Below are 26,338 nucleotides of genomic sequence, written 5' to 3' on the forward strand. Positions count from 1 at the left end.
TTTATTACTTTCCAAACAGAAGTCGCTGAGCTGACTCTTATTTTATTTGTCCTTGGGCGCTTGATCGTGTCTTCAGGCTGACTCGACTTACCAGAGTGTACAACGCTCGTTTCGAGACAGGTTCATGTAAGTGTCACCACTGCATTTAAAGGCATCAGCAAATTCTTGCATGTTTCGCATCACTGTGTTAACCCTGAAATAAAAATGCCAGTTTTGTCAAGGTATGATTTCAAAATTACTTGGGTCATGCAAAACGCCTGCTAATATAGATATTTCTTTTTGTTGAATCTCACTTATATATACCCGAGGTTCTACTACAAAGTTCGTTCCGCGGTATTTTAAACATGCAGGTGAATATTTTGTTCGCTTTGGAAAAACGCGTCTCAGGATAGTGCGCGGGAACTCCGCGTTTTCATTTCTGCAGCATTATGTTATTATCAGCAAAGCTGCGACGACAAGATTTTTTTTTCTCAGCAACGCTGAAGCAGTTAGACACAAGGCTGGCGTTAAAGTGGAAGACAGCACGTGAAAGACAGTCGTAACCTCAGCTGTACGGCATGTGTGGCAAGTATATCATTCGGGAAAACATACATTTTGATGTGAATGTAACGAACCTTTCTGTAACTAATTCCTGGATTTAACGAAGTTTTTCAATTCCACATTGCCAGCCCCATTGAAATCCACATGTTTGCGACCTCTATGAAACGAAGGCGTTGCGACGGTTAACCTTGACGTGACGAATTCGCTACGCTTATGAGGCGTTGTTTTTGGCACTTATTCGGAAAAATCGGCTGTAGAAATGCACTAAATTAGCGATATTTGCCCGCACCGCAAACTACGGTGCGTTTCCACTGTCACTGCGGTGTCGATTAGGTGCTAGGACTGCCTGTCGACGTGTAGTCGCGAGTCTCCACTGCTATCTGTGGTGTCGATTCGTCGGCGATGAACTTCTGCTGCCAGAAAACAAAAAGTTTTGTCTTTCCAAGACAAGCTCGCAATTTTAAATGCCGTCTCCGTCGGTGAGAAAGAAGAACGTCGCCGCCCTGGCACAGTATCCCAGCTACCAACACACTCTCAACAATTATGAGTTTGGAAAAGAGCATCAAGGTCGCGAAAAGGCGCCGTTTCAGTATACGTTTGGTCCGTGAAACGGCCTAAAGCATTGGAAAGTGTCAAAAGGCTTAACTGACACCTAAGTTGCGTTTGTGAATACGAGGGTAAGTTACCTTGCTTCTTTCCAGTGCCGTGTAGTGACCAAGTTTGTGGGAAAGCAGCCGGCGCAAATCACGCAGTTTTTCACTGTGACATAAATCGTTAAGAGTTAGCTCGCCCTTTCCGATGTCTAGTATTCTGGTTTCATTTCTGCTTCATTCACGAGAGCCTTAACTCTAAACTTGCATGTAACGAATACCCGGATGTAACGAAATATTGCGAATTTTTGTCAACTTCGTTACATCCAGATTTAACTGTACAGTCGTTGCACCAAGAAAACTCCTTGTTTTGCTACCCTGCTCTTTGTTTTCTGCTGAAAGAAACGCTACGCCTGCAAAGGCGCGCTTGGCGCGGCCTTGCTACAGGCGTAGCTGTGTTAGCGCTTATTAAGTGAAGCATCGCAAATATAAAAGATTAAAAAAAACGTAGATTACTGTTTAGAAGGACGTCAAGGGTTGAAAAGTACTTGGTGCGGCCGCAGAATGTGAAGAGACACTTTTTATCCAAGCGGGAAGCCAGGAAAGCAGCGGCAGTAGTGGAGCACACGGCACGGAGACGCGTCTTGGACGCGCGATTTCAGCCGCTTATAACTTGTTGTATTGTTATCCGCTTATAACGTCTGTATAGCCAGCCGCTTATAACGTGTGTATTGTTATAACTATAGTATTGTTATCCATCTTAAGTGTCTCTTTTCCCCAACCTTAAAAAAAATCGATACCGGATTTTTTTTATTTGATTTCTAAAGTCGTCCATTTTTTGAAAAAGCATAGCAGTCCATCTTTTTTTTCGTATATTTATATTTCTTTAGACAAGCGATATTGTACAGATATATTTACCAACATTTGGTCGACATTACCTATTACTTACAAGTTGGTCGAAATTACAGATACGGAGATGCGCAATTGTAGATACGCAATTACAATACGCAGATACGCTACGTCAAAGGTAGCGACATTCAACGTATGACACGATTTTACATTTTTTTTTTTGTTGACGGCTGAACGCAAAATTTACTTTGACCTATTTGTGATTTTGGTTTAGTTTTTGTGTCAAGCAAATTTTATTCGGAACAATCAGGCCTTGCCGCACACGCAAAACCCCGAAAGTTGGCAAAAAACTACAGTCGCCGGAAATCGCGCGCCACCCACGCCACCTTTGCAGATGTTTTTCTCGCGAAGTACGCACACTAGAGGAAAACGGATTGCAGTTTTAAGCTATTCTCTGGCTTCCGCATAACTCATAAAAATATGGGAAAATATTAAAAATGCGCGTGTCCACGCGTGTTCGTTCTCCTGTGAAATCATTCAGGTAGAGAATCATAGCCTTAAGTTGTTAAACGTTGAAATGCCGTCCCTCGCAGTAGTGGCTGATTATGAGATGATTCAAGTCTCTTGATAACGGCACTGAAACGTCTTTCTGAGAAATGTGCTAAATTATCGGGCGTGTCAAGTATAAGAAATGATCGTATCACAGCTGCTTCATTTAATGCAGCTTCACTTGCTGCAACCGTTGAAGGAAGTTTCGACAAAAATCACTGCGTTTCTTTTTGCGAGAATTTTTTGCATTTTAGCACTCGTAAGTGCGATTATTTCTAGATTTGACTGTAATATTTATGAATATGGACTCAGGATGTCATCATTTCTTCTGTCAAGAAATATCACGCGGGCCGTATGAGGAAATGCTTGCTTCCAAACGCAGAATGTCGTATTAGCGGTAGCCGTATACGTTTCAGCTGTGTTTGAAGTAACTAACCTGTATTTCCGCGGGGCGTACGGGCCGTATCGAATTTGTGCTTGCAGAAACTCCTTCTTGTAGGCGCCACACCATACCTGAAAAGAGCAGCATTGAATATTAGATGCGAAGCTCCTCTTGCTCGGGCCCTGTCCCGTCCCTCGTTGCTGCTGTATACGGCACGGCACATTAATGATGATTGTGGCAGGATCCCCCTAGGGATTGGCCAACCAAAGATTGGCCGAAGAGGACAAAACGTTCAACACGTTCGTTGCTACCCAACAAGGAGAAGAGGAAGAAGAAGAGGTTGTCGTTCATCGCCTGCGAGCTCAAGACACGTACCGGGGGAACACGACACAAGACGCTCTGCAGAAGGCGACGGCCAAGGAGGCTAAAATGTCACACACCGAATTCGCCAACTTACCCTGGAGATTCTCATCGTCCAAAACAAGCCCTACATAACCACCACAAACATCGACGTCGTCGACGGGCTTGTCAACGGAGCGGTGGAAAGCTTGACGTGTCGAATCTTTATATGATGTGCGGGCGAATGTTTCACGGTTTTACCGATAAGCATTTTTGCTTCGCCCCTCTCATCATCATTCACTTCGTAGAGATGGCGGAATTTTTTTCGTTGAGGGCGCAAGTAATTCTTTGGTACTTATTTTCCTTATCAAAACTAACACTGTATGACTGACCAAATTATGGTTAGCTACGTAGAAAATAACATTCGTACCATTTAGGTCCACTGCAAGGTAAGGCCTCTCCCGGAGGCTTCTAATGGCCGCTATCCTATCCCGCAATATTCTATTCCATTCTTTGCCTCCCTCTCGATCCCCTCTGCTACAAAAATGTTTAAGCCGTTTTCAAATCTCCACATTGTATGCTCTACCGCAGTTCACTTAATTCCTCTTAATCGGGCTGTGATGTCTTTGGCCATAGCTTTTTCCTAATAGCACAGCTTGTCTCCTATTCTGAAGCGCCCTGCATTATCCACTTTTTCCATAGATCGTTGGAAGAGAAGGAGGAAGAGTAGGGATTAATAATAACAACAGTTAGTTCGTATGGATTTATGGCGGTGGGAGGTCTTCTAGTCTAGAAGTATGTGGGCGGTTGGATGACTGGTGTATCTTCAAGGTGGTTAGCAATACCAAATTTTCTGTCCCGCGCGTCAATTATTTACTCTTTCAGACAGATTTTAATATTTTCAGATTCAAAGAACATTTGAATAAAAATTTGGGGGCTTTAGCTGTTATGCAAATAGAATGACAAAACATGTTTATAAATTCGGTATTTCATTGACACGCAAAGCAATTGCGGTTGGGCTATTGAACTCCTCAATCTTACTGAGACCTATGACTCAAAGCTCTAGGCAGATTTAACGTTGTCTTCGCACCGGATTCATCCGCTGGGAACTAAACAGACGCTTAAAATAACCGCGAAGTTAACTCAAAACAATGACCCAATTAGCGAAAGTTGAACTTGTGGTTTACGGTCCACAGACTACATCCGTGCTACTACAGAACCTGGTAGTTGAAGGCAAATGTACAATTTAAATACCCCGGGCATATTTAACGTTACCTGAAATCTCGCAAGCGTGGATTGCAACTGCTTTGTTTTCAACCTCGCGATGCGGCCTTAAATCGTAACCGGTAGTTCATTCTCAGTAGCTACAGAGTGAGTCACTGTTGAATGAAGTTAAAGGGGTCCTGAAATGCCTTCCGCCGATGCATGGATGTACATGTAACCAAATAAAGCAATGTATTAGCAATCTCCTCCTGCAAGAATTTTGTTAAAGCGATGAGTATTAGCTGAGAAATCGTAAATCAAAAACCGCGAATTATCGTCGCGCCGTATTTCCTCCTCCTTTCAACTGTTTCTTCGCTGTTGGCCTCCCCTCCCATGATGCTCCGCTCCTCAGCGGTGACGTACTTCCGCTATTGCGCTCCCACATACTGCCGTCTGCTACGGGCCAGCTCTTTCGGCTTTTTCATCTCTGTAGACACCATGGACACAGGCTGGAAAAGCGAACGAATGACCTGGCCGCATGTGTGCGGCCTGGCCTTGCCCTTTCGCGGTGTACGTAGCTGCAGGGCTGCAGTTGGTATCGGCGGCGAACTCGCAGCCGCGTGGGGAGAATCGTGCGCTCGTTCCCTTTGGTGCACCGCGCACTGTTTATCCAAAAAGCGCGGTCTCAGATGTGGCCCCGCTGGTGCCGGGTGTTATTTTGCGGTGGTTGTAATTCCTACTACCGGCGGCATGTGAAAAAAGACATTTTCAACCGACACAGAACCCGTGCACAAAACGCGCCGGATCGGATCGCTTTATCAGCGGCGATGAACGTGAAGGCGAAGAGCAAACCAACGCTGCACTCGATCAGCGAGAACCCGTGTTCTGACAAGCTGCACCCATGTGTTGCATTCAACACTGACGGGAAAGCGTTTGTTTGCACTTGTTTGGATAGTCGTAAAATGTCCAAACACTCCGGCACTCCGCTAGCAGATCAGCCGGCGAGACATTTCGGAAAACATTTGACAGATGGCGCCGTATGCATTAGTGTGTCGCTACGCAAAACTGATGAGACGCTCTACTAAAACTCCCATCGCGGTGTCACGTAGCGGGACGCAAAAATTTAGCGTTTAGCGTATGCAAAGGCCACAAACGCTGTACTAAAACTCTATTAGCAGCAAAATAGCGTGCGTATGTGAAACCGCTTGCGTTTACAAAGCTGCACGCCGAGCGCGTACGTTTCAAACCTAGTGACATCGTTTAAATACACTGGCAAGCACAGTGTAACGTAGTCAGATATCAACCGTATGCTCAGGCGACAAGCAAGAGCTTGTTTTATGTGGGGCTGAGATTGCGCATAAAGGCCCGTTCGCACTTGCGACGAAAGCGAGTGAGAGCGGCAGGAATTCCGTCGCTTTGTCGCGCGACGATCGTTTTTGTCGAATGGTCGGGACAAATTTTGGTTGCGCGACAGAATTCCCGTCGCTTTCGCTCGCTTTCGTCGCAAGCGGGAATGGAAAGTTCTGCCGCTGCCGTCTGCTACGCAGCTCGGGGGTAACCGCGCGATCTGCTCGGGCCGGATGAACGCGCACACTCCCGCACGGCAGCGCCCCAAGCGGCAGACGGCCGCGTACATCGCTCCCGGCGCCCGCCTGGAGCCCGCCCTCGGCACACTAGCCAGTATATTTCAGGCACTATAATGGAGGAAAGATTTTTTGCTTCCGATGAACCTAGTTCTTTGCCCCTGTGTTTTTAAATACGTGAAGTGGTTAGCACGTCGTCCTCACGCAGCTCTGTATCGTCGTAGCATCGCTGATTGTCCGAACGAAGCTTGCAGCTAAGCCAATGCAGCGACCGAAGCTGTGTGTGTGTGTGTGTGCATCGCCTCCTGTGTGTTGTGGACGCGTTCGTTTGGCGATGAAATGCGACATTGTACTTCTGCGGGTGGATAGTGTTTCCCATGGTCTGGATTATCTTTCTCGAACGACGTACCACTCAACCTCGCATGGGGTATGTGCAGTGTGCCTGGCTAAAAGCCTTCTCGCTTGCGCGCCAGAGTTGTGACTTGCTGCTCGTCCCCGCAAACCGGGTGTGAGGTGAGTGCCGTATTTACGACGGGCAGGAGGAGGCAACTCATCGTCTGTCAATCGCGGTTCAGACTTGCAACGCATGTTGTGACGTTGCGTTCGTTCGAAACGCATCTCTGGATTGTTTTGAAGTTGAATAAAATGTACGCGTCAAACCCGGGCATTCGGCTCAGGGCGTTCTCTGCGATTGCACCAAAGAAGCGCCATGGGACTTTCTTTATGGTACGTACTCACGTAAGATAAAATCCACGTCGTGTTATGGCCGTGTTGCATTCAATACAAACTGTTAAGCGTTTGTTTACACTTGTTTCGTTTGTCGTAAAATGTCAAAGCACTCCGGCACTCCGCTGGCAGATCAGCCGGCGAGCCGACGCTGAGCAGACGACTCATCTCTTTGCCGGAAGTGCGTGAAAAAGCCGCCCAATAGCAGGATGTCTAGCTCATGACGAACATCTGGGAATCGATGATGTAGACATGTGAAGATGGCGGCGTCCAAAAACACGAAGGAAAGGGTGAGAAAAAAGCGACAAACTTTGCAACAAAAGTGTGAGCTTTCCGCTGCGCGTAAAAGAGTAATACTTGGCACAGGTGACGTTGGCGACCCAATCTAGCGATTGCGCTAGTTCATTTAGTGTGCTCAAAATGCCTTTCAGGGCCCCTTTAAAACAATATGACAGGTATTCTTTATTGTAGTATACAAACTTGGGATAGTTGGTACATTACGAAACAGAAAACTGCGCATAAAACGAGGACAGTGTCTTGTGTCCTCGTTTTAAATGCATTCTTTTTCTTGTTATTGATTGTTTTCATGGGGTTGTTTTCAACCAAAAGGTTCTTACGCTACTCACCATAGCGTTTGAAATGAAGAACATCTGCGCCGCAGTCACGTTTTCAAGACAGGCTAGTCGTGTCTCTTGTTCACACTGATCTTGAAAATCTTTAAAAGCCTGGAAAATACCGTACACAGCGAGGTACTACTTTCACGTAGCGGATGTGCGGCTAGGCTAGCAAGCAAATCGTTTCTCCTTTCACATGATTTAAATAATAACCTGAAACGTTACCTATGCTACTAAATGTGTACTTTCATAAAATGACATTTGACAAAAAAGTATCACGTACTGCTTCCTTCAACATACTCAAGTCTCAAAAACGATCCTCCAACATACGTAGCGAGCCTGTAAAGGGGCTTTATTGAAACATTTCCGGTAGTTCATGCAAGTTTAAGAAAACTACGTTTTATCAGCGTCGCGAAGTTGTCGACAACGTTGACAATAACTTTGTTGTAGCGAGAAGTGTTACGATTACGGGGTGAAGACAAGAAACGTTTGTTTTTGTTAAAACCTTGGACGGCCATTGCTAACCTACTGCAACTAATAGTGACAGCTGGTATTTTTCTGAATGATGGTATTTGAAGCGGCTGAAATGCCAGCAGCTGTGTTTTGACGATTCCATTGGATGTCTACAGCTGCTTAACTAACCTCACTTTAAGGTTCCTGGTTTATTGCCGTGACGGGCCAACAACTCGGTGTACACAGTACCTCGCCGAAGTTCACCTAACGCGCAACTATTCCAAATAAACGTGTACAAATGCATGCAGATTCGAACTCACTTTGTAGGCCATCCGAAGGCCACCGTTGTCAGCTATGCTTTCGCCAACAATTCTGGCTCCATTCAGCTATGTGCAGCATGTCGGCAAGAATGAGGAACAGAGAAAATAAGTACTCAAAGAGAAGTCGAACTTTCCCTTAGTTTACATGCGATGAGCTCAGTAGCCGTCATAAGAAATGAGCTGATTGCATTATCTTCGAATGCAAGGCATTGAATTAGAAATTCTAATGTAACGCACTGTGCAGAAAGTTTCATTTTAATGCTCATATTATATCTATAAAAATTATTTTTCACTTTAACGGGTCAAAACATGATCGAACCCAAGAAGTTTTCTTTTTCTTATGTTTATCACTTATTTTCAACGCCAATTCCGGGCGTAGCTTGTTTTTGCTTGGAACCAATGCTATACCACTGCGCTGTAATATTAAAGAGGATAGTCTTTTCTTGGGCTACTTAAACGCAGAAATTTTGGTCTGTGAGCCTGTCTGCCTGTCTCTCTGTCTGTGACTCGATTCAGCCACCCGGCCAAAGTTGAACAAAAGCTGCCCAATAGTCTTATATACCCACAGCCAAATCTAAACGACTAAGTCCGGTGTCAATGTTCAGTCTTGTCAACATCGTTGAACGAGAACAAAACATTACGCGAATATAAGGCAGAAAATCAATACATGAGTGATATTTGCAGTGTTTATTTAAAATTATGGATGCTTGGTTTTTGCGATAGCAAATGAAATATTAGATCAACTGCAGAAAACTGTCGCCTGCTGTTAACCGCGCTACCTCCTGGCGGCATTTAAGAAATAAATCAAGCGGCAACAGCAACAAAAGGCTCCACTAGGTAGGCTCCACCTTCCGCTTGGAACGCTCGTGGAGTAGGGCAACGTGGTTTTATAAACGCTGTAGTAGCGTGCCTTGATTCACGAGCGTCTCTGCCGTACGGCGGCGCTGGCATCGAGGCGCCCGACTTGGAGCAGTGGAACGCGGTAAATTCGAATTGACTTGAGCAAACCTTTATCGTGTTATCCTGGGAGGAACCAGAGGGAAGAGGAACAGCATGAGAGGTGAGCGTGAAAGAGAAGGGGGGCATTTACTTGGCAAGGGCTCCATTCGAGTATCGTTTTTGGTGGACATTAACAACGAAAGCAGCAGACACACGGCCATTTTTTTCGCTGCAAGTATTGCCTCAGAAATTTAATACGCTTAAATTTATGCTGTTTGTGAAAACACTTACAGTCATGTTTGCATCAGGATCGGTGATGTTGCTGTATTGTTCAATAAAGCACTTGGCTTTTGTATTAAACTGTTGAAGGGTTGAATTCGTCCACCAATTACTGAGGTGACCAAACCCGTCGTATTGCCGTCCTATACGAAAATTGAAACCAACTGCTTTTAAACTTTCGTTTTTATCTACGTCTTCTAACATTGAAGACAATTATGAAAAGCAGATAACTATGAAACACAATGGCAGCTTTTTTATTTTATGCTGATCTCTTCTCATATTTATATACATGATTGTAAGTAGCTCAGACAGAGCAGAGTAGGAATTTTTTCACAACAGAGGAAGTAAATGAAATGCATAAGGTAAATAGAGGCGAAGACGTTAAGCGTATGTTTTGTTCGGCAGCAAAACAAATTTATATTCGTACAAGGGCGAACCAACCTTTGTCGTCATATCCATGGGTGATTTCGTGGGCGATAATGCTTCCGATAGCGCCTAAGTTTATGGACCTAAAAAGAAACGCAAATGTCGCCCTTTATAACCAAAACTACGTAAATCTCGGGCAGTTTTACTCAAGCGGGTGGGATCACTCACATCGGCAGTCCTTGTTGGTAAAACAGGTCCCTTAGTATTCCAGCCGGGAACACTAAAAAACCAGGTTAGAATTAGCATGAAAAGAAAGATAGCATTTGCTATAGTATGTCGCTGCAATAATTAGGCGTAGACGTTTCTACGTTAGGGCGTTTCTGCGAGCAAGAGACGTTGCCGTCCTCACTGATGACGTTGTATACCAATACGCCTTGCAGGAAGGCCAACTTTCTGTGGCGATGATGATGAATGATCATGGGCGAAGTGAAAGAAAATAAGCGCAATTCTAGTGGCCAGAATTTAACCTGAGTCACTCGTGCGGAAGCCGGTGTCTATCCGAATGCCCCGTTTTCAATTTTTATTCGAGCAGTAACACTTCCGTTAAAAAAGGTTTTGATCACCTGACACCTCATGCACGCACTCAAACGTTTTACATGCTTGAAACAAGGGCGTGCTATTTGGCTGAGTGTTGAATCGTGAATCGTGACTTACGGAACACCAGAAAGCATGCGACGTGTGATCATGGTTGAAATACGTCAAGCAACAATGTTTTCTTCGAAATTAGTTGAGCACAGCGCAGGTATGCGTACGCAAACCTAGGGTAGCCGTCAAATCTGCATACTGGCTTGTGAAATCCTTAAGACAATTTGTAAGGTTTGGTGGCCAGGAATATAGTCTCTTCATTTCAATATTCACATCCGAAAAGATAAAAAGCTTTATTAACTAAAAGTTGGCTGTCTCAAAAAGCGTTATCTTACCCATCTCGTTGGCGTTTCTGTCGTAATAAGCGTTGACGACTGCTGCTCCCATGTGCCAACTAAAAGACAACAAATAAATTATGATATAGACATTTCGAAACAACTGGTTTTTTCTTATGTCACCACTATCACAGAGCAGAAAAACTGCTTCTAGCGCCCACGCATAAATTGCTCCGAATTGTTGCACAAGTTTGAGATATCCTGTGCCCAGTTTTTAGCTTTTTCGAAGGCTACATGTGAATTTTTATTGCTGAATGTTTTAAATGTCGTGTAATTTTAAACAATTGTAGGACTGCGTACTAACTGTACCCAACTCCACAAAACACAACATTAACATAAAAAATCAAAGCAGCCTGTTCCCATTCCTTCAATTTCTCAGTAATCTGCAAGGTACGACTATGACATCTAAGACGTGGTGAAGGAAGAAAAATGCCGCAAATACATGAAAACTTTGGGCTACTATACATACTAGCTCATGTACTGATCTTCTTAAGAGGGTTCGGGGAGATGCACTTACGTCACAGTTCTGTTGTACGGAAGGCGAAGTAGTGACAGCTCATTTATCTTGTTGTTCCTCTCAAATTTTACGAGAATTGATATCAATGTTTCATTTGTGTCCAGATCACCAACCTAAGAAGGACAACGAAAAAAACACAAAAGGTCTGGATTTCTGGCTGACGTAAGCATTTGGACTGCAATTTAAGTTTTCCCCGGGTCAAAAACTCCAGCTTGTTTTTACTTCAGTGAGCGGGAAAAAAAATTTCAGCGCCAGAAATACCGCGTTTCTTCAACGCTCAAGAAATCAAGAGAATCTCACTTAGCCCTGATCGCTAGCAAAAAGTGCGCTAGGTATTCAACTGAGATTGTTCTTGAAATGGCGATCAAGAAGACGCACTAGTCAATTTCTACTTATGGTAAACGCGTTTTGAGCCAGTTGTCTTAGCAGCTTCCTTGGAGATGCCTTGAAGAATCCGGTTTCGGGCCAGAAGCAAGGAGGAAACATGTCGTCCACATCATCGTCGGCATGAGCGAACGATGTTGACTTCGCCTTAAAGTAATCTTTTCTGATAGTACGCAAATCACTTTAGAGAGCAACTTCACCCAAATTAGTTTTCCAAGCGCCTGCAAGCATTATCTGCGTTTCAGTTTCTCTATTTATTTGCCTTTCCGTTTCTGTAAAGCATTTGGTTATCACCGGGCTAAATTGCTTTCAAATGGCTGTCCGTGACCCCAAGGGGCCCGCGAGGCCCTTCCCGAAACTCTTCCTCCAATTTTCTTTTTCAGATTTTTGCTAAACCTTGCATGGTATGCAAAAAGATGCTCTGCGTGACATGCATTCGCTTAGTTCCTCCGCGTAGCACATGTTTTAGGGTTCGTTTCTTGCACAGCACGTCAGCTATGCAGAAAAGCAAATTGAGCAAATTGTTTTACGTTATGACAGGCATCATCATAAAATTCAAGCACAAAAGGCGGGCATTTAATAGGTGTGTGACGACGTAAGCAGGATGCGCAAATTGTTTGACTTTATGATACGAATCAGCACCATTTATCATGTGTTCCTCCTCAGCTTTGCCTGCCCGAATGGGGTTCCCAGAACACTCGGGGTTCAAATTCAGATTTAGATTCAGTTTATCGCTCGCTGGTAGGAGGTCCAGCTGCGGAGGCTTCGAGTTGGGGTGGCGTTATCCCCAGCCATTACCCACGCTTGGCCTGCCTGATATCACGCCCCGTTCGCGGACACCTGCCCCTTCTGTGTGACTCCTGCGTCAGAAGCTGACGAACACTTTATGTGGACTTGCTCGAGTCTTAGAAACGCCCGAATGCAACACCTCCGAGGCAAAATGCTCTCCATCCTGGGGGACCCCCAGATCTTAAGCGTTGGATATGGGGACCCCAGCACCGGTCTCTTCTTGGATTTTTGCGTGAAACAGGTGCAATGTTGTACCTTTAAAACTTCCTGTTATGCGGTAGGGCAATCTCTCACAATAAAAAATGAACAAGTACATGAGGGGGTTGGAGAAAAGGCTGCAGTACTGCAGCCTGGCGAAGCTCCAGCGCCCTGGTTACTTGGACAACAGTGCGTACAAGGCAATTACAGCAGCAAATAATTTCGTGTACACCACTCTATTGCAGCATGTAACGTGCGTGAGTCATACCTTATAGATCTAAAAACTGTAATATAACAGTTTAATACACAGCAGTGCAGTGCAGTGAGACCCACTGACCTAGCTTATCTTCATTTAAAGACGCAACTTTTATGAATTCATATTTTCGGAGTACAGGAGTTGTCATCCTATATGAAGGTCATAGATATACTTACATATTGGAAGAGTTCAGCAAGGTAAGCATCATGCATGATCCACTCGGGGTATCCAAGTTTTGCAACCATCTTCCCCAGCTGTCCGGCAAAAAAAAAAAAAAAAAGAAGAACGAGTTTGTTATATCATACAGACTGGCAATTCAAGTTAACACTGAAAGCGCTCGAATGCTCCAAACGTCTTCTGTCGTAGCGCGCCGAAGCTTGAAACTTTTAAGCGACGCTTCCACGGCTAGGATCCGGGATTTTATGCCGTCCGCGCACGCGGTGAAACAAAATAAGGGAAAGCTGGCTTACTAAGACCACGCCTATCGCCGAAGCACTCGCCTACCGTTGCTCAAGTCGCAGCAGAAGCAATCCAACAAAAAGTGAGAAGGAAAGGGCACGTAAAGGTTACAGAACTCACAACAAAAGCAAACGCATATGTTTGCGCATGGATAACGAAGCGCGTGGCGTTGGAAAGCCAACGTCACGGTGGATGTGCTATTAGGACGCGGTAGTCAAAGTCGCACGCCGTTAAAAAAATTACTTCAATATCAAGCTAACACAGTTCACCACATGTATATGCATTTGAAGGGGGTTAGTTAACATTAATAGGCACCATTTTAAGTCAAAATAAAATGTAGTGCGTGCATGCATGCTTGCATGTTTCTTAAAGGAGCACTGACACTAAAATTTTATGTTACACTTTTATTACTTTTATCGATGCTTAATGGTCTGGCGAACCTGAAACAGCCCTTCAAATACTTAAGCGCGTGATAGTTAATTACATTGAACGGCCTGAAAATCGTTTGTTTCAAATTCCCGCACTTTCATCCCGAACGGCGCATTTGACAGAATCCCGGCATGACCTCACCGTTTTGTGCCGACGTCACCGGCGCCCGCTCGCCGCTCGTGGGGCCGCGCGCGTGAAGTGACGTCACGAGTTTTTTACGAGCGGTGTCGCATCACTTCTTGCTCCACGGGGTGATGTCACGCTGATGTTCATTTGCTGAGTGCCGCTCCGCGCGCTGCTCCGTCGGCGCGATAAATGAGATCCAACTGAACTATGTTCTTCGCGTCTCAGGCCGCTCATATTTCAGCCAGGGTATTCTATTGAGTGAAGGAAGCGAACTGTGCAATAATAGAGAGTTTTAGCTGACCGTCTTTCACGGTCCGCTCCGCTCCGATCGCGAGCGTGAGTGCCATTGCGCATGCGTGGCGCGCTCGGCCGCGAACGGCATTGGCTCCGGTTGCGCTGAGCGTGCCGCCGATACCGGAGCGGACCGTCGAAAACGGTAAGCTAAAACTCTAATATATTGACGCCGAAAATTGGTGTCAGTGCTCCTTTAAGGATGGCCTCCAGGAACGCCTAGCTTATCCTCGTAACTTTCGCCTGAACCATGTGTCACGCCCATAGCATGTGTTAAGAAGCTTCGCTGCTAATCCGCTTTCACCGGGGCGGAATGACGAGTTAATTTTTTTCTGGTTTTTTGACAAGAGATTGTGTCTTTGAAATTAGGATGGACTTCGCTAAGCCCCTTGTTGCTGGAAACAAGCTTGTACCTAACGTTCTAAAACCGATTTTTTGCGGGCGCAACGGGTCTGGAACAGATCAAGACTATTTGATTTCAAAGTGCAAAGAGTTTTTTACGCATTCACCATGCGATAGAGTTGAAGAGTAAGGCTTTTAAAAATCATGCACAACTAAATAATGTCTCGCGGTAATGGTGCATCTGCGTTGCAGTTAGAGACGAAGGGGTTTCTCCCTTGCCAGCAATCGGTATTCAAAACCGATACTCAATAAATGGACTAAATCACACCAACCTTTGCTACCGCAGCCTTTCTTGTCGTATTGTCCATCCAGTCGTACCCCTGAAGTGTACGATTAAAAGACGTCAATAACATTTGTACGAGTTTGTCCACCTGAAAATTGTAATTAATCATAGTGTGGTAGTAAATAAAAGTTTAAGGCTTGTTGAATTTGTTGCTGTATTTTCAACTTCAATTTCAATTTATCTCCGACAGAAATACATAGATGCAGTTATGTCCACGAGGCGTGGCAAAAGGAGACTCGTACGTCTCCTGACGAGGCCTCCGCCTCGGGAGTACGGATGGGAAAGCAGTGCATGCAATCGAAGAAAACAAAACAGTGCAAAAATTCTGCACTTGAACAGAAAAAATAAAAATTCGAATATATAATAACGACAGAACAAGCAAGCACACTTGGTACAGTATGCAAATATGATGTTGATAACATGCGCCTCAAACAGCCTTGTTATCTTATTTAGTATTTGTGTTGCTTTAGCGATGAACCTGTAAATCTATTCCACCCTTGTTTAAAGACATTTTACGGGGGTCGTCATTCTTCCTCGCAAAAGAAAATGTGTCCCCGTTTTTCTCTTGCTTGGAGTGAAGAGACGAGGAACTCAAAATTGTTCATTGTTTTCAAGCAAATTGTTTTCCTCGTTAAAATTAATCCTCCAACAAAAAGGTCAGTGTTATCGCAACTCAAGCTTCGGTTACAAAAAAAGAAGAAAGCTCACACTAATGCGTAAGACTTGACGGTAGCGAAGCTGTAGGCGTTGTTTAAGCTTCGCCGCTGTAGTAGGGACCACAGCGCGATGTTAGTCTTCCTCTATCTCACGCGGTTCTGCGCCTCACGTGGCCTTCCTTCGTGGCGCCCGCTTATCGGTGCGGGGGCGGCCTCCTCGCCTTCCTCAGCCACGTCCCGCGCACTTCCTTTCCTCAACGCCTATCTCTCCCAGTAATCGGGCCGCTGCTCCGTGCCGGGCACTTGTGGAAGGGGGTGTGGTTTGACCTCTATCCCTCAAGGGCAAAACTGGTCACCCCGCGAAGACTGGCCGAGGTAGCGTAGTGTAGCTTGCGCTACAAAATGATCCAATATATCAGTTCGTGACTGCATAGAAAAAGGTACTTACATCAGACTTGGCGACAGAGCTAAACCTCTTCTCCACGTATACCCTACCAACGAGCTCCTTCATGTACTTTTCCAGCACACCGATGCAGGTTTCCCAACGTGGGGGCTCTTCCTTTATTCCGTATGCCAGTTTTTTTAGTTCGAGACTGACGTTCCGGAATTCCTGCGAGGCAAAGCCTGCCAACGACAACACTGTCCGCCAACCCATAAAGTTATACAGCGTATTCCTGAAATGAAAACCACACGTTTACTAAAACGAGCGGTGTTCCCACGTTCTATGTCCTTGAGGATTCAAATTGTTCTTCTCCCACAGAGCACAGTGCCAATTCTTGTATTGTAATTTTACTCCTCGCATTGTTGTGCGCAGCTGCATTTTGTGTGCACTCATCTGGGAGCATTTTTGTGCACACCGAAAATACTTCCAGATGTGATAATGTTCTATAAGTCTCGATATCCGCACATTACAAAGCATTATTCAACCAAGATAAACTCAAAATTAGCTGGAAAACTGCAGTACTCACAAGTCAACCGAACCATTCAGAAAGAGTGCTAATTTTTGTAGATACTCCAGTGCGTACAAGCACACATGATCCGTAGAATTTAATGTTATATTAGCCATAGAAAATTCTTGGTTTAAAAGACCCAGCAATGGAAACTGAAAAAAAAGCGCGCATGAACAGCAATGAGAACACAAAGAATGTGCATTGCTGGTTTTCTTTAACCTTTCATTTCTTTATGCTTACTTCCTTCTAGCCAACCCTGCCTGAGATAAGAAGGTGCAGAACTCTTAAAATGTATTGTTAAGACGTATTAGCTCGGAAGTCCTATTAGAAACACATTGAAACGTCAAGCGCAAATTTTCGGTGTTCATTGAGCCGATAGAAGATAAAACAGCCGTCTTTAAGCGGGAAACCTTGCATCCAGTGAGAATAAGCTTTGGAAGTGAAAAAAAAAAAAAACACGCATTTTACAAAATGCGCCCATACTTTGCGGGAGGATACTTCCGTTGCTGTTGTCATCGGGTAACAATCCGAAAGCATTAGGTAACCATGTTGGTCAACAAACGGAATGATACCCCATTTCTTAGGGAACCTCCTATGAACATTGGGACTAATTTATTCGCGCTGGGCTGGATTCGAATCAAGGCACATCGGAATAACAGAAGAGCACGGAGCCCCTCGACCACTTCAGTTTTTTTAGATGCGACCGCATCTCATTCACCCGCCTTGTCCCTGCATCCGGCGTCGTCGGCGTTGTCGTCGTCGGCGTCCGCCCCTCCCCCATTCTCCTCGCCGCGCCAGCTGCGCTCTCCGCCGCTCACCCCCTCTCCTCTCCGATAGCGAACACTCTCTCTCGAGGGGCATTGGATTGGATTCGATTGAATTAGCTTGGATTGGATTGGCTTGGCTTGGCTTGGACTGGATGGATTTGGATTGGATTGGATTAAAGTGGATTGTGTTGGATTGTGTTGCGTCATAGCCGCGGCAGGCGCACTGGCTCCGGCGCGTCCCCTCACCGTTATCCGCGCTATAAAACGCGGTGATTGCGCCGCTCCGCTCCATCGTTCCAGCGCCGTTCCTCCGCTGTCCAACGCTGCAACGTGAACCCCCTATGCGTCGCATCTACACAGGGGTTCCCGCGAGGGGAGGTGGGAGTTTTTTCTGTATTCCCCCGCGGCACCACAGCTATATCATTCTAGCCGACCAACGGTGCACATATAGAAAATATTGTGGCTTTCGACTTAGAAACGTGTGTTAGAGACACGTACTCAGGACCACATGAGAAATTTAGCATGATAGCTTCACAAGTGGCAAAGCACGTTCCTGCTAATAGCTTACAACTGGAGCGAAGTAAGACAATTAGAGCTAATTAAGCTAATGAATGGTCCATGTGGCCGCCAGTGCACGCCTACTTAGCACTTATCTGTCAGGTTAGATAGCCTAATAAAAGCTTCCCATCGCTTTCGAAATTTACCCGGCACCCCTACTTGGTCGTTCTGCGGAGGTTACCCAAACATATTCCACACAATACGGGCCTGTGATCGACATACAAAGTTGACCCCCATCCCGAATCCAACTCTAGCATCCTGGGAGGCAACTCTGGCTGACCCCAGCGCTGCGACACAGCTCCTGCTGACGTCCAGAGTGGAGGAAGCCATGGCCACGGCTTCCCAAGACGGCGCCCTGGACTAAGGGTGCTCAGAAAAATAAAGTTTAATTCCTTCCTTCTTTCTTCTTCAAGTGGAAACTAACGACCAATCCTCTCAGTCATAGTGAGTGAAAGAGGAAGAAAGCATTAAAGAGAAAAGGATGATGATGATCATCATTATCATCATGATTATAGTAATATAATAATGAGAGGACACGTGCGTACCACTGGATACTTGTCATTGTAGGCACCACGTCACTGCCCTGCACAGAACGAAACCACTGGCTTCAATGCAAGAATTGTTCTACAGTTCTCATCGGTGCGATTGATGCGGCGATGGACTCTGACTCGTCTACATCAACAACACTCGTGAAACACGGAGGCGCACACAATACCGGCATATTCAACCCCACCAACAATTGAACACTTATGCTTTCGCACTGTTATGCTTTGTTATGCTTAGGTGTCGTAGAAATTTTGCAATAATATTTAATGCACAGGGGCAGATGTCTAGGCTTTGACGGGTAAACGCAGCCGTAGGATGTAAAATTAAAAAAAAAAGCCTTCTCGCACGTGTATCAAACCACGAAGGTACTCGCGTAGGAGTCGGGGAATTCCCGTTGCAGCACATCGACCAGTTTGTCAGCAATCACACGTACGTCCCACTTATGCACACACGGAGCAAGCGCACCCGCGCGAGTGGGGCGTCGGCCCAATGAAAAATTGTGCTTGGTTCCTGTCATAGGAATCAGTCAAACACGAAAACGAAATGTGCAGCAAAATCTGCAGCTCAGCATGGTTTGCGCGTCGGCGGCTGTCTTGTGGGTGTGCTTGGCGAGCGACGTCCTGCTGGCGGGTCGTTTCGGCAAAGGTGTGCTGGCGTCATTTCCGTGACGGATATGACGTCAGTTAAATGTTAGTGTATCCCGGCATAAAACACTTTCGTGTTAAAATACAAAACCCAAAAATGAACAACCTTAAGTACGTTGCTTTCCCGCAAGAAGACCCTGTGTGCAGTGGTGCACCCTTTACAGGCCGCTTGCTTCGCTGTACTGGTGTCATTTCCGTTACGGATATGACGTCACTCAAATGGTTGTGTATCCCGTAATAGAACACTTTCGGGTTAAAACAGTTCATCATATTAACAGAGAATGATAGAGTTGTTCTTTATCATCATCTGTTCTTTATCAATGATAAAGAACAGCGTGTGCAAATTGGTACCGTTAGGGTAAACTTGTACTCTTCGTATTTTTAATAGGGGTTGTAAACAACCCGGAACATTAGTAAAATAACAGGTTACCGGTTCCATTTTTATGCAAATTCCGAGCGTTCTCAGCTTGCAGGAAAAGCAATTGTATAGGTTCTGCGCTTAAAAACTGGATTTTGATTTAGAAATGCATGCAAAGAATTTTCTGTTCAGCCGGGCAATAACGCGAATACCACCATGGAAAGCTTTATTGTGGCTTTGAAAATATACTTACACCGCTAGTTTCTTTTTCAATTTCTTCAATTGTCCTCCTCTGAAGGAGCGCTGTCATGTTACGCCGTAGGAATGCGGGTGTTGTCAACTGAAAAAAATTGAAGTCAAGGGGTATTCTACAACCTTTTATGATACCTAAAGCAGTTATACTCAACGTGAAAGCTGTCGGGAAGTGCGGAGACCACCAAGAGGAGCTGTGGTGCCCTCTCTTGACGCGTTTCAGTATCAGCCTGGAGTCGATACAGAGAGTATAGCCAATAGAGGGTGCCACAGCCCCTTAAAAGACCTATAAAGACACACTGGATTGCGTTTTCGTTAATTTAGGGTAATTATTTCGTTAATCTATGACTTCTTTTCTCATTTTATATTATACAGTAAAAGCTCGTTAATTCGAAATCCGTTACTTCGAACTTCCGGTAAATTAGAACTCACGCCCTAGTCCCGGCACAGCCCTGTATATTTCAATGGGGGAAAACTCCCGATAATTCGAACGCGTCGGCATCCAGAACGGTTAATTTGAACTATGATCCGCTGGTTTCCATCGCTCCTCGCAAAAGAAGTCGGCCCAGAGAGATTGCAATGTGTTGCAAATCCAAACCAAACCAAATTTACTAGAGATGCAAAACAACGAAACAGACAAACAACAGCGTGCCGCGCGTGCACGCTCCTGCAAGAGCTTATTTCGCTTCTACAAAGGTGCTCTGGCGCATTCCATTATTATTTACGAAATATTATTTACAAAATCACCTGCCACAAACGTGTAGTAGCGCCTAATTCACGATAACGAGTCCAGAGGTGGCTTCTTTGCGTTCTGGCCGCGCAGTGTGGCGATGTTTCCTTTCATTCTAGCGCCCGCCCGCTAATTCGAACTCTGCTTTATTCGATAAATTTTATGCTCCCGCTCGAGTTCGAATTAACGAGCTTTCAATGTATTACTGTGTACTTATATTCAGCCTAGCCAATGCAGCATCCGTGAAAACGACGCAGCGCAAAGATCACCCCCAATTCATCCTTTGCATATGAGGAACGTGTGTCTCTATGGCACAAAGGAATCTACATTGGCTTCGCAACGCGCGGGGCCGACGTTCGATCCCGACGAGGCGAAGCGGTGATTCTTTCAAAACCTGTGTTTGGGCGTGGGACGCCGTGATGCCGTGTTCTGTTTGGGGGTGAGTGACGCCGGACGAGCTACGACGACAAGCCGGACCCCTGAAGTGTTCCTCGGCGCACTTACAAACTGGTGACCCTGACGAGAAATTGGCAGCTGTGCGACTGCGCTAAACGGGGGCATACGTGAGAATGGGTCACTTGCCGTGTCACAAACTCGAGCGTACGACGCCTAAGAGTACCGTATAATTTTTTTCATTTTATTGTACAGCGCCTAATTCGTGTTAAAGTCGTTTCGGTTCTATTCACCCCGAGAAAATGCTGGAACTCTCTCGAACGAAGCGGCGGTAACGCGATCACTCGCCGGCTCGCCGGCAAGAAAATACCAAAATAAAAGCTCCGCCGCTCAGCTTTCACTATTCTTTTCTCCATGGCTTTCACCGAAGCTTCGAGTTCTTTCGAGGGGGCGCGCGTGGCCTTGCCAGTGCTAAAGCGCGCCGATGATTCCAGAAGGGAGAAAGAGGAAAGTTGTTCGGTCGACGGCAGCGGGCGCGTTGTGTGTTGTGCCACGGCCGCTTTATGGAAACAAGGTCCATCGAGCGGCCGTGGTTGTGCCCTCTCTCCCCACGCCGGCACAGTTATAAAAAGAGAACCCGCGCCTAAGCAAACCAGCTACGTTTGGACTTCGTGATGTGACAACGGCATCTGCCAGTTTGTGCACTACACCATCGGCGACCCGCGCCCTGGAGGACTCCAACGTACTCCCGGGCCTCGAATGACCGTGATCGTCTCGGACGGCCTGGCCTACCACGAAGCCACGCTTCCCAGGTAGCCGAACCGCCTCCGACAGCGGTGCATCGTGCGGCCCGGTCGGTGAATATTGTGGGACTCTGTCTCTCATATGCATCGAACTGTTTTCTTTTAGTTAACTTCTCAACCACCTAATATTCATTGTTAGATTTTCTGATTGTATCATTTTGTCTAATTTTGAACAGTTTCCCGCATTTGTATTTGTTCAAAGTTTCCTCTCGTTAACGGTACATGTCTTCGTGCTTGTATAGTGTTTTGCCTGTCTAAATATAAGTATTTGTGCTGTTTTCGTTCGAGGCTCTGACTCATTCTTGCCGCTCTGGTCGGCGAAAGCCGCACATCAGACGGCTACGCCCTTCGCCACCTGTGCCCTGTAGATTCGGTGGGGTTGTTTGCTCGCTTGAGTCGACTCCCCACATCTTCTAACAGCGCACCCAATTAAGGAATCGGTTACATGCCGGTGGTAACTAAAAGTAATTGACCCAAGCAACATCAGGCGCAGATGGTGTGCGATAGCTGCATAATTACTATACACCCGACAGCGAACATTGGCCGCGTGTACATTGCTACCACAGAAGCGCGTCGCAGCGAGCTAGCGCAGCGGCGAGAAAACGCACTCAAGCTTGCTGAGCTGCGACTTAACTGAGACTTCCGAACGCAGCGTTCCGTTTACGTGACGTCAACGGAACATAAACTGTGGTTCGCAGCGCTTCAATCGCATCCATGTAAACGCGGTCATTGAATGCCTGCCTCTTTCGCGGGCATGGGAGCTCAAACCCCGTCTTCTGTCGCCTTCGCAAAAACACTCGGCTTCGGAGGGAATGGAGAGCACGTTGACAGGTGTCCTTGACAAGCACGGCAGCCAATCATACTATAGCGGGTCGTTTGATTGGCGCGCGTTGAGCCAGACCGTTATCTCTCGAGCACGTTATCTATGGGTACAGCACTGCATGCGTACGTAGCGCTTGTCGGCCAGGTAGATAGCATAATGGGACAGACAACCGGTTCTTGTGGAGTGCATTTCGTCTAGCCCATATGAAAGCCAGTGATTATACACTGGATTAACCGCAAGGAATTTGTAAATAAACAGGCGGAAATAATTTTATTTTGCGCTAAAATTCTGACGTCTGAAAAGTGGCGACACGTAGTGTCTGAATGTGACACTACCTTACGTGTCCACGGCCGGACTGGAGGAGCGGCCGTGCGCGCTCGCAGCCCCTCCAGTTCGGCCGTGCGTGTCCAAACTCCGTCGATCTCAACGCGTGCTTCAAAAACCGCATGAAGGAATTGGAAAGGTTACACATTATTGTTGTTTTAGCCGGGAACAGTTTTTAAATACCTCTTTTAATCTCACGTATCACGCGGCTCACTGCCATGGTTGCTAGCATTCCTTTTGGCGAGACACGTATGGCTGGTAGATCTAAAAATTTCGATTTCAAAAGTTCTACAGCGCCATCATCAAAACCATTTCGATTTTAGGTGTTTTAAGTGATGCCCTTTAATTTGGGATAATGAAATTATACTCAACACCTTTAATGAGAGCTTCTTTTATTTATGTGAAAACTAACTTCAAGTCCCACTATTTTAGCTTATTAAGATAGGATATATACCAGCGCTCGATAAACCGCAACGCGCAGTAACAGTGAACTCACGTTTGCCAGTTGCCCTTCGAATTTGACGATGTCGGCTGCGATTTCTTCTTGTTCGGTTTCTGTGATATTTTTGTTAAGCCATCTTATAGCAACCGTGATTATGTCCTTGTAAGCCGCGATCACTTCTTCGCTTTGTTCTTTGTGCGGGTGCATGAGTTGATACACTATTGGTATCGGGAAATGGATCTGGTCAAGCTGGACAGAAGCACAAGAAGTTTATCGGGTGAGAAAACACACCAGGCACGCAAAGTTCGCAGTCACGGCTACTACGATCTTGCCATTCAACGATGATGATTAAACAAGCACATTCTCATAGTGTTTATTGTTGTATATTGCTTAAATTAAAAATTTCATAAAGTTCGGGCAAAAAAGAAGAAAGTAAGACATTAGTACGCACGCTTCAACAACTGAACAGTATTCTATCGCGACACAATTTGAAATGGAAAAAATTGGCCGCGTATCTGCTCACTTCGTTGCAAAAGACGATAGTCGTCTGGCGCCCCCCGCCAAGTAAATGCCTCCCTTCTTTTTTCCGCTCACCTCTCATGCTGTTCCTCTCCCTTCGCGCTCCTCCCAAGGTAAACACGCTATAGGTTTGCTCAAGTAAATTCGCATTTACCGCGTTCCACTGCTCCATGCCGAATGCCTCTATGCCAGCGCTGCCGCACGGCGAAGACGTTCGTGAATCGAGAAACGTTACTCCACGTGTGTTCCAAGCGGAACGGGAAAGCTATCGAGTGGGACGTTTCGTTAGTGTTGCCGTTTGATTTCTTAAAATGCCGCTAGGGAACCGCGGGCGACCGATTTTGTATTTTTCTGGGCGTATTTTTTAGATGCAAAGCATCTCTTGCTCTCGGCTCCGTCATCCGTCGTCCGTCCATCCACCGGCCCAGGAAGACACCGGCAACAATGCCGCTCCAGCATCTCATGGTCGGGGCTATGTCTCTCCCTTGTTGTGGCGCCGTCCACACCCCCACTGCGCATGCTCGGCTCATCTCGGGCCGGCCCAGGAAGACACCGGTAACATTGTCGCTCCAGAAGCCTTTAAAGCGTAAGACACCACCGGGCGATCAGCAAGCCGAGCATGCGCAGTGGGGGTGTGGACGGCGCAACAACGACAAGGGAGGACATAGCCCCGTCGCATCTAATAAAATTACACCATCTTCCCGTAGGGGAACCCTGAGTAGTATGCGAAACAGCCATGAGCTCAACGCAATTTCTCATTTCGTAGTTCCGGTAAGTTAAAAGTGTGGTAGTTACCATGGAAGCCAAAATGTAAATATAACGGTAGCTACGTACTTCAACCTAACGGAAACGACGAACTGGAAACTAAAGGGCCCTTGAATCGACCCCATGGCTGCTTTGCATACTACTCAGGGTTCCCCTACGGAAAGATGGTGTAATTTTTATTGAATCAATCATCCGTGTATTTTTAAAAAATAAAACACTGCGAATATCACTTATATCAGGATAGCTTGCGCCAGGTAAGCGTAATGTGTCTTGTTTTTGTTCAACAATGTTGACAAGTATGAACATTGCCGCCGGACTTAGACGTTTAGATTTGCTGTGGGTATATAAGTCTATTATGTAGATTCTGTTTCACTTTGGCCGGGTGGCTGAATCGAGTGACAGACAGACAGACAGACAGACAGACAGACAGACAGACAGACAGACAGACAGACAGACAGACAGACAGACAGACAGACAGACAGACAGACAGACAGAATAAAATTTTCGCGTTCAAGTAACCCAAGAAAGACTAAAGGCCTTAATATTGGGGTATACGCCATCGTACTGCACCTGGCTTATGTGGCTCGTCAGAGTGAACCACTTGGGGATCCTTAACGTTAGCTCAAATGATGTAAACCTCGACCTTTTGCTTTCGCTTCAATCACAATATTACAACACGATCACGCATGCGCACGACCTTATGATCTGAATAACAAGCCGATAATAATTACATAAACAAACTCTATAAGAATACGTCATGAATTGCATAAGATGTCATCATGAAAACAATAGAAGTGCACCAAGACGTGCATATAAATATACTTAAAAAGACTGCAAAAATACATCTTAATGTTGATTTAATGAATTCCGCAGTTCGCGCAAAGGAATCTGCAGCTAAACGTTAGCGTCCGGAGGCCCCCTCCCGTGTTCCTTTCCTAGGAGGAGGGAGAGGAGCCCGCCCCTGCGAGATCACTTCGCCCTCTATGGACGGGCCAGGGAACCGGTTTCTGCGTGGTCGCCGGCGGGTTTGGGAAACCACTCGTACTCCTGCGTGACGCACTACCTACATCAGACTTTCAGAAAGGCTACAACAGCTCCAACACTGTTTTCCTGTGTAGAAGAGTCATTGTCCATGCCACGGACAACTTCTTCCCAGAGAAATTGGCCGTGGCAATACGGGCGTCCGGCCTTTCCTAATATAAAACTAGCCCAACTCCAAGGTGATGTACTCTTTGGCGAGTAATCCGGGTTACAAAGTTCTTTATATCTGACTCTCCCTCCGGATATTTCAGTGAGCTCGAATAAGTCGTAACAGCCGCTATTATCACCACAAGGGTAAGAAGCGCTACGCACAAGAAGCACATCTACACACACAAACACATGCACGCAAAGAGAGTTCTGAGGCCCAATATTCTATAAGGTCGAGCCGTCGTTTTGAAACAACGGGGTAGCTTTTTTCGGCCTTTTTTCGGCCTTTTTTCGGAGAATTGGGCCCCTGGATTACGCTATGTTTGAAAATAAAACCACCTTGAGGATATGCGCCGACAGGTTTTCAGTGTCTCTGTCAACTACCCTCTTCAGTAAGGGTCCTAAACCAGTCATCTCCAGTACGTCCTTGTAAGAATTAAACCTCGATTTCTCCTGTGTAGATTGCAGCTCGATAGATCGTGGTTGATACTCGTGATTGAAGCCTTCAGATCCAGAGTTGTTTGCCCCGTTCTTGTCCTTAATCCGAGGCCACGCAGAAAAATTTCTGGCGTCTAGCATTTGCTTGAAGTCATGAAGTTGCTTTTCTGTGCTATTTTCTGAAACAAATAGGAAGAAGCCCATGTGCATTAATTAGAAAAGAATGCTTATGCATTAAAAAAAAACGTGTTAAGAATGACCGCCAAGAGAGGCAATATAGAATAAAACGCGAAAAAAAAAACACTTCGAGCGGTTCCAAGCAAAACATAAGCAAGA

At 45.9% G+C, this 26,338-nt stretch overlaps 1 protein-coding gene across 2 annotated transcripts; it reads right to left on the minus strand.

Moving 5' to 3' along the window:
- On the minus strand, positions 1-26,338 carry LOC144162070 (neprilysin-1-like). Of its 2 annotated transcripts, none has more exons than XM_077692581.1 (16): positions 25,904-26,338; positions 23,147-23,341; positions 19,579-19,665; positions 16,471-16,604; positions 15,951-16,176; positions 14,836-14,883; positions 13,033-13,110; positions 11,230-11,342; positions 10,713-10,771; positions 9,961-10,012; positions 9,808-9,875; positions 9,379-9,509; positions 8,149-8,214; positions 7,388-7,486; positions 2,965-3,041; positions 1-193 (listed from the first exon to the last, which is right to left on the minus strand). In XM_077692581.1, exons 1-16 carry the CDS (start codon positions 26,210-26,212, stop codon positions 88-90), a joined length of 1,848 nt encoding a protein of 615 aa, XP_077548707.1. In that variant the 5' UTR covers positions 26,213-26,338; the 3' UTR covers positions 1-87. The 2 variants fall into 2 exon arrangements, with proteins under 2 accessions (XP_077548707.1, XP_077548706.1); XM_077692580.1 differs by having other exon boundaries at positions 14,836-14,934.

The sequence above is a fragment of the Haemaphysalis longicornis genome, unplaced genomic scaffold (assembly GCF_048455015.1).
Source record: "Haemaphysalis longicornis isolate Haplotype H1 unplaced genomic scaffold, Haemaphysalis longicornis Haplotype H1 scaffold_12, whole genome shotgun sequence".
Taxonomy (NCBI): domain Eukaryota; kingdom Metazoa; phylum Arthropoda; class Arachnida; order Ixodida; family Ixodidae; genus Haemaphysalis; species Haemaphysalis longicornis.

Excerpts from the sequence above, each read along its gene's own strand:
- LOC144162070 (XM_077692580.1), bottom strand. The coding sequence starts at position 26,212 with ATGCACATGGGCTTCTTCCTATTTGTTTCAGAAAATAGCACAGAAAAG. Across the intron at positions 23,342-25,903 it reads TGTCGGCGCATATCCTCAAG|CTTGACCAGATCCATTTCCC; the intron begins GTGGTTTTATTT and ends GCTTCTGTCCAG. Across the intron at positions 7,487-8,148 it reads GCCTTCGGATGGCCTACAAA|GCTTTTAAAGATTTTCAAGA; the intron begins GTGAGTTCGAAT and ends GGTATTTTCCAG.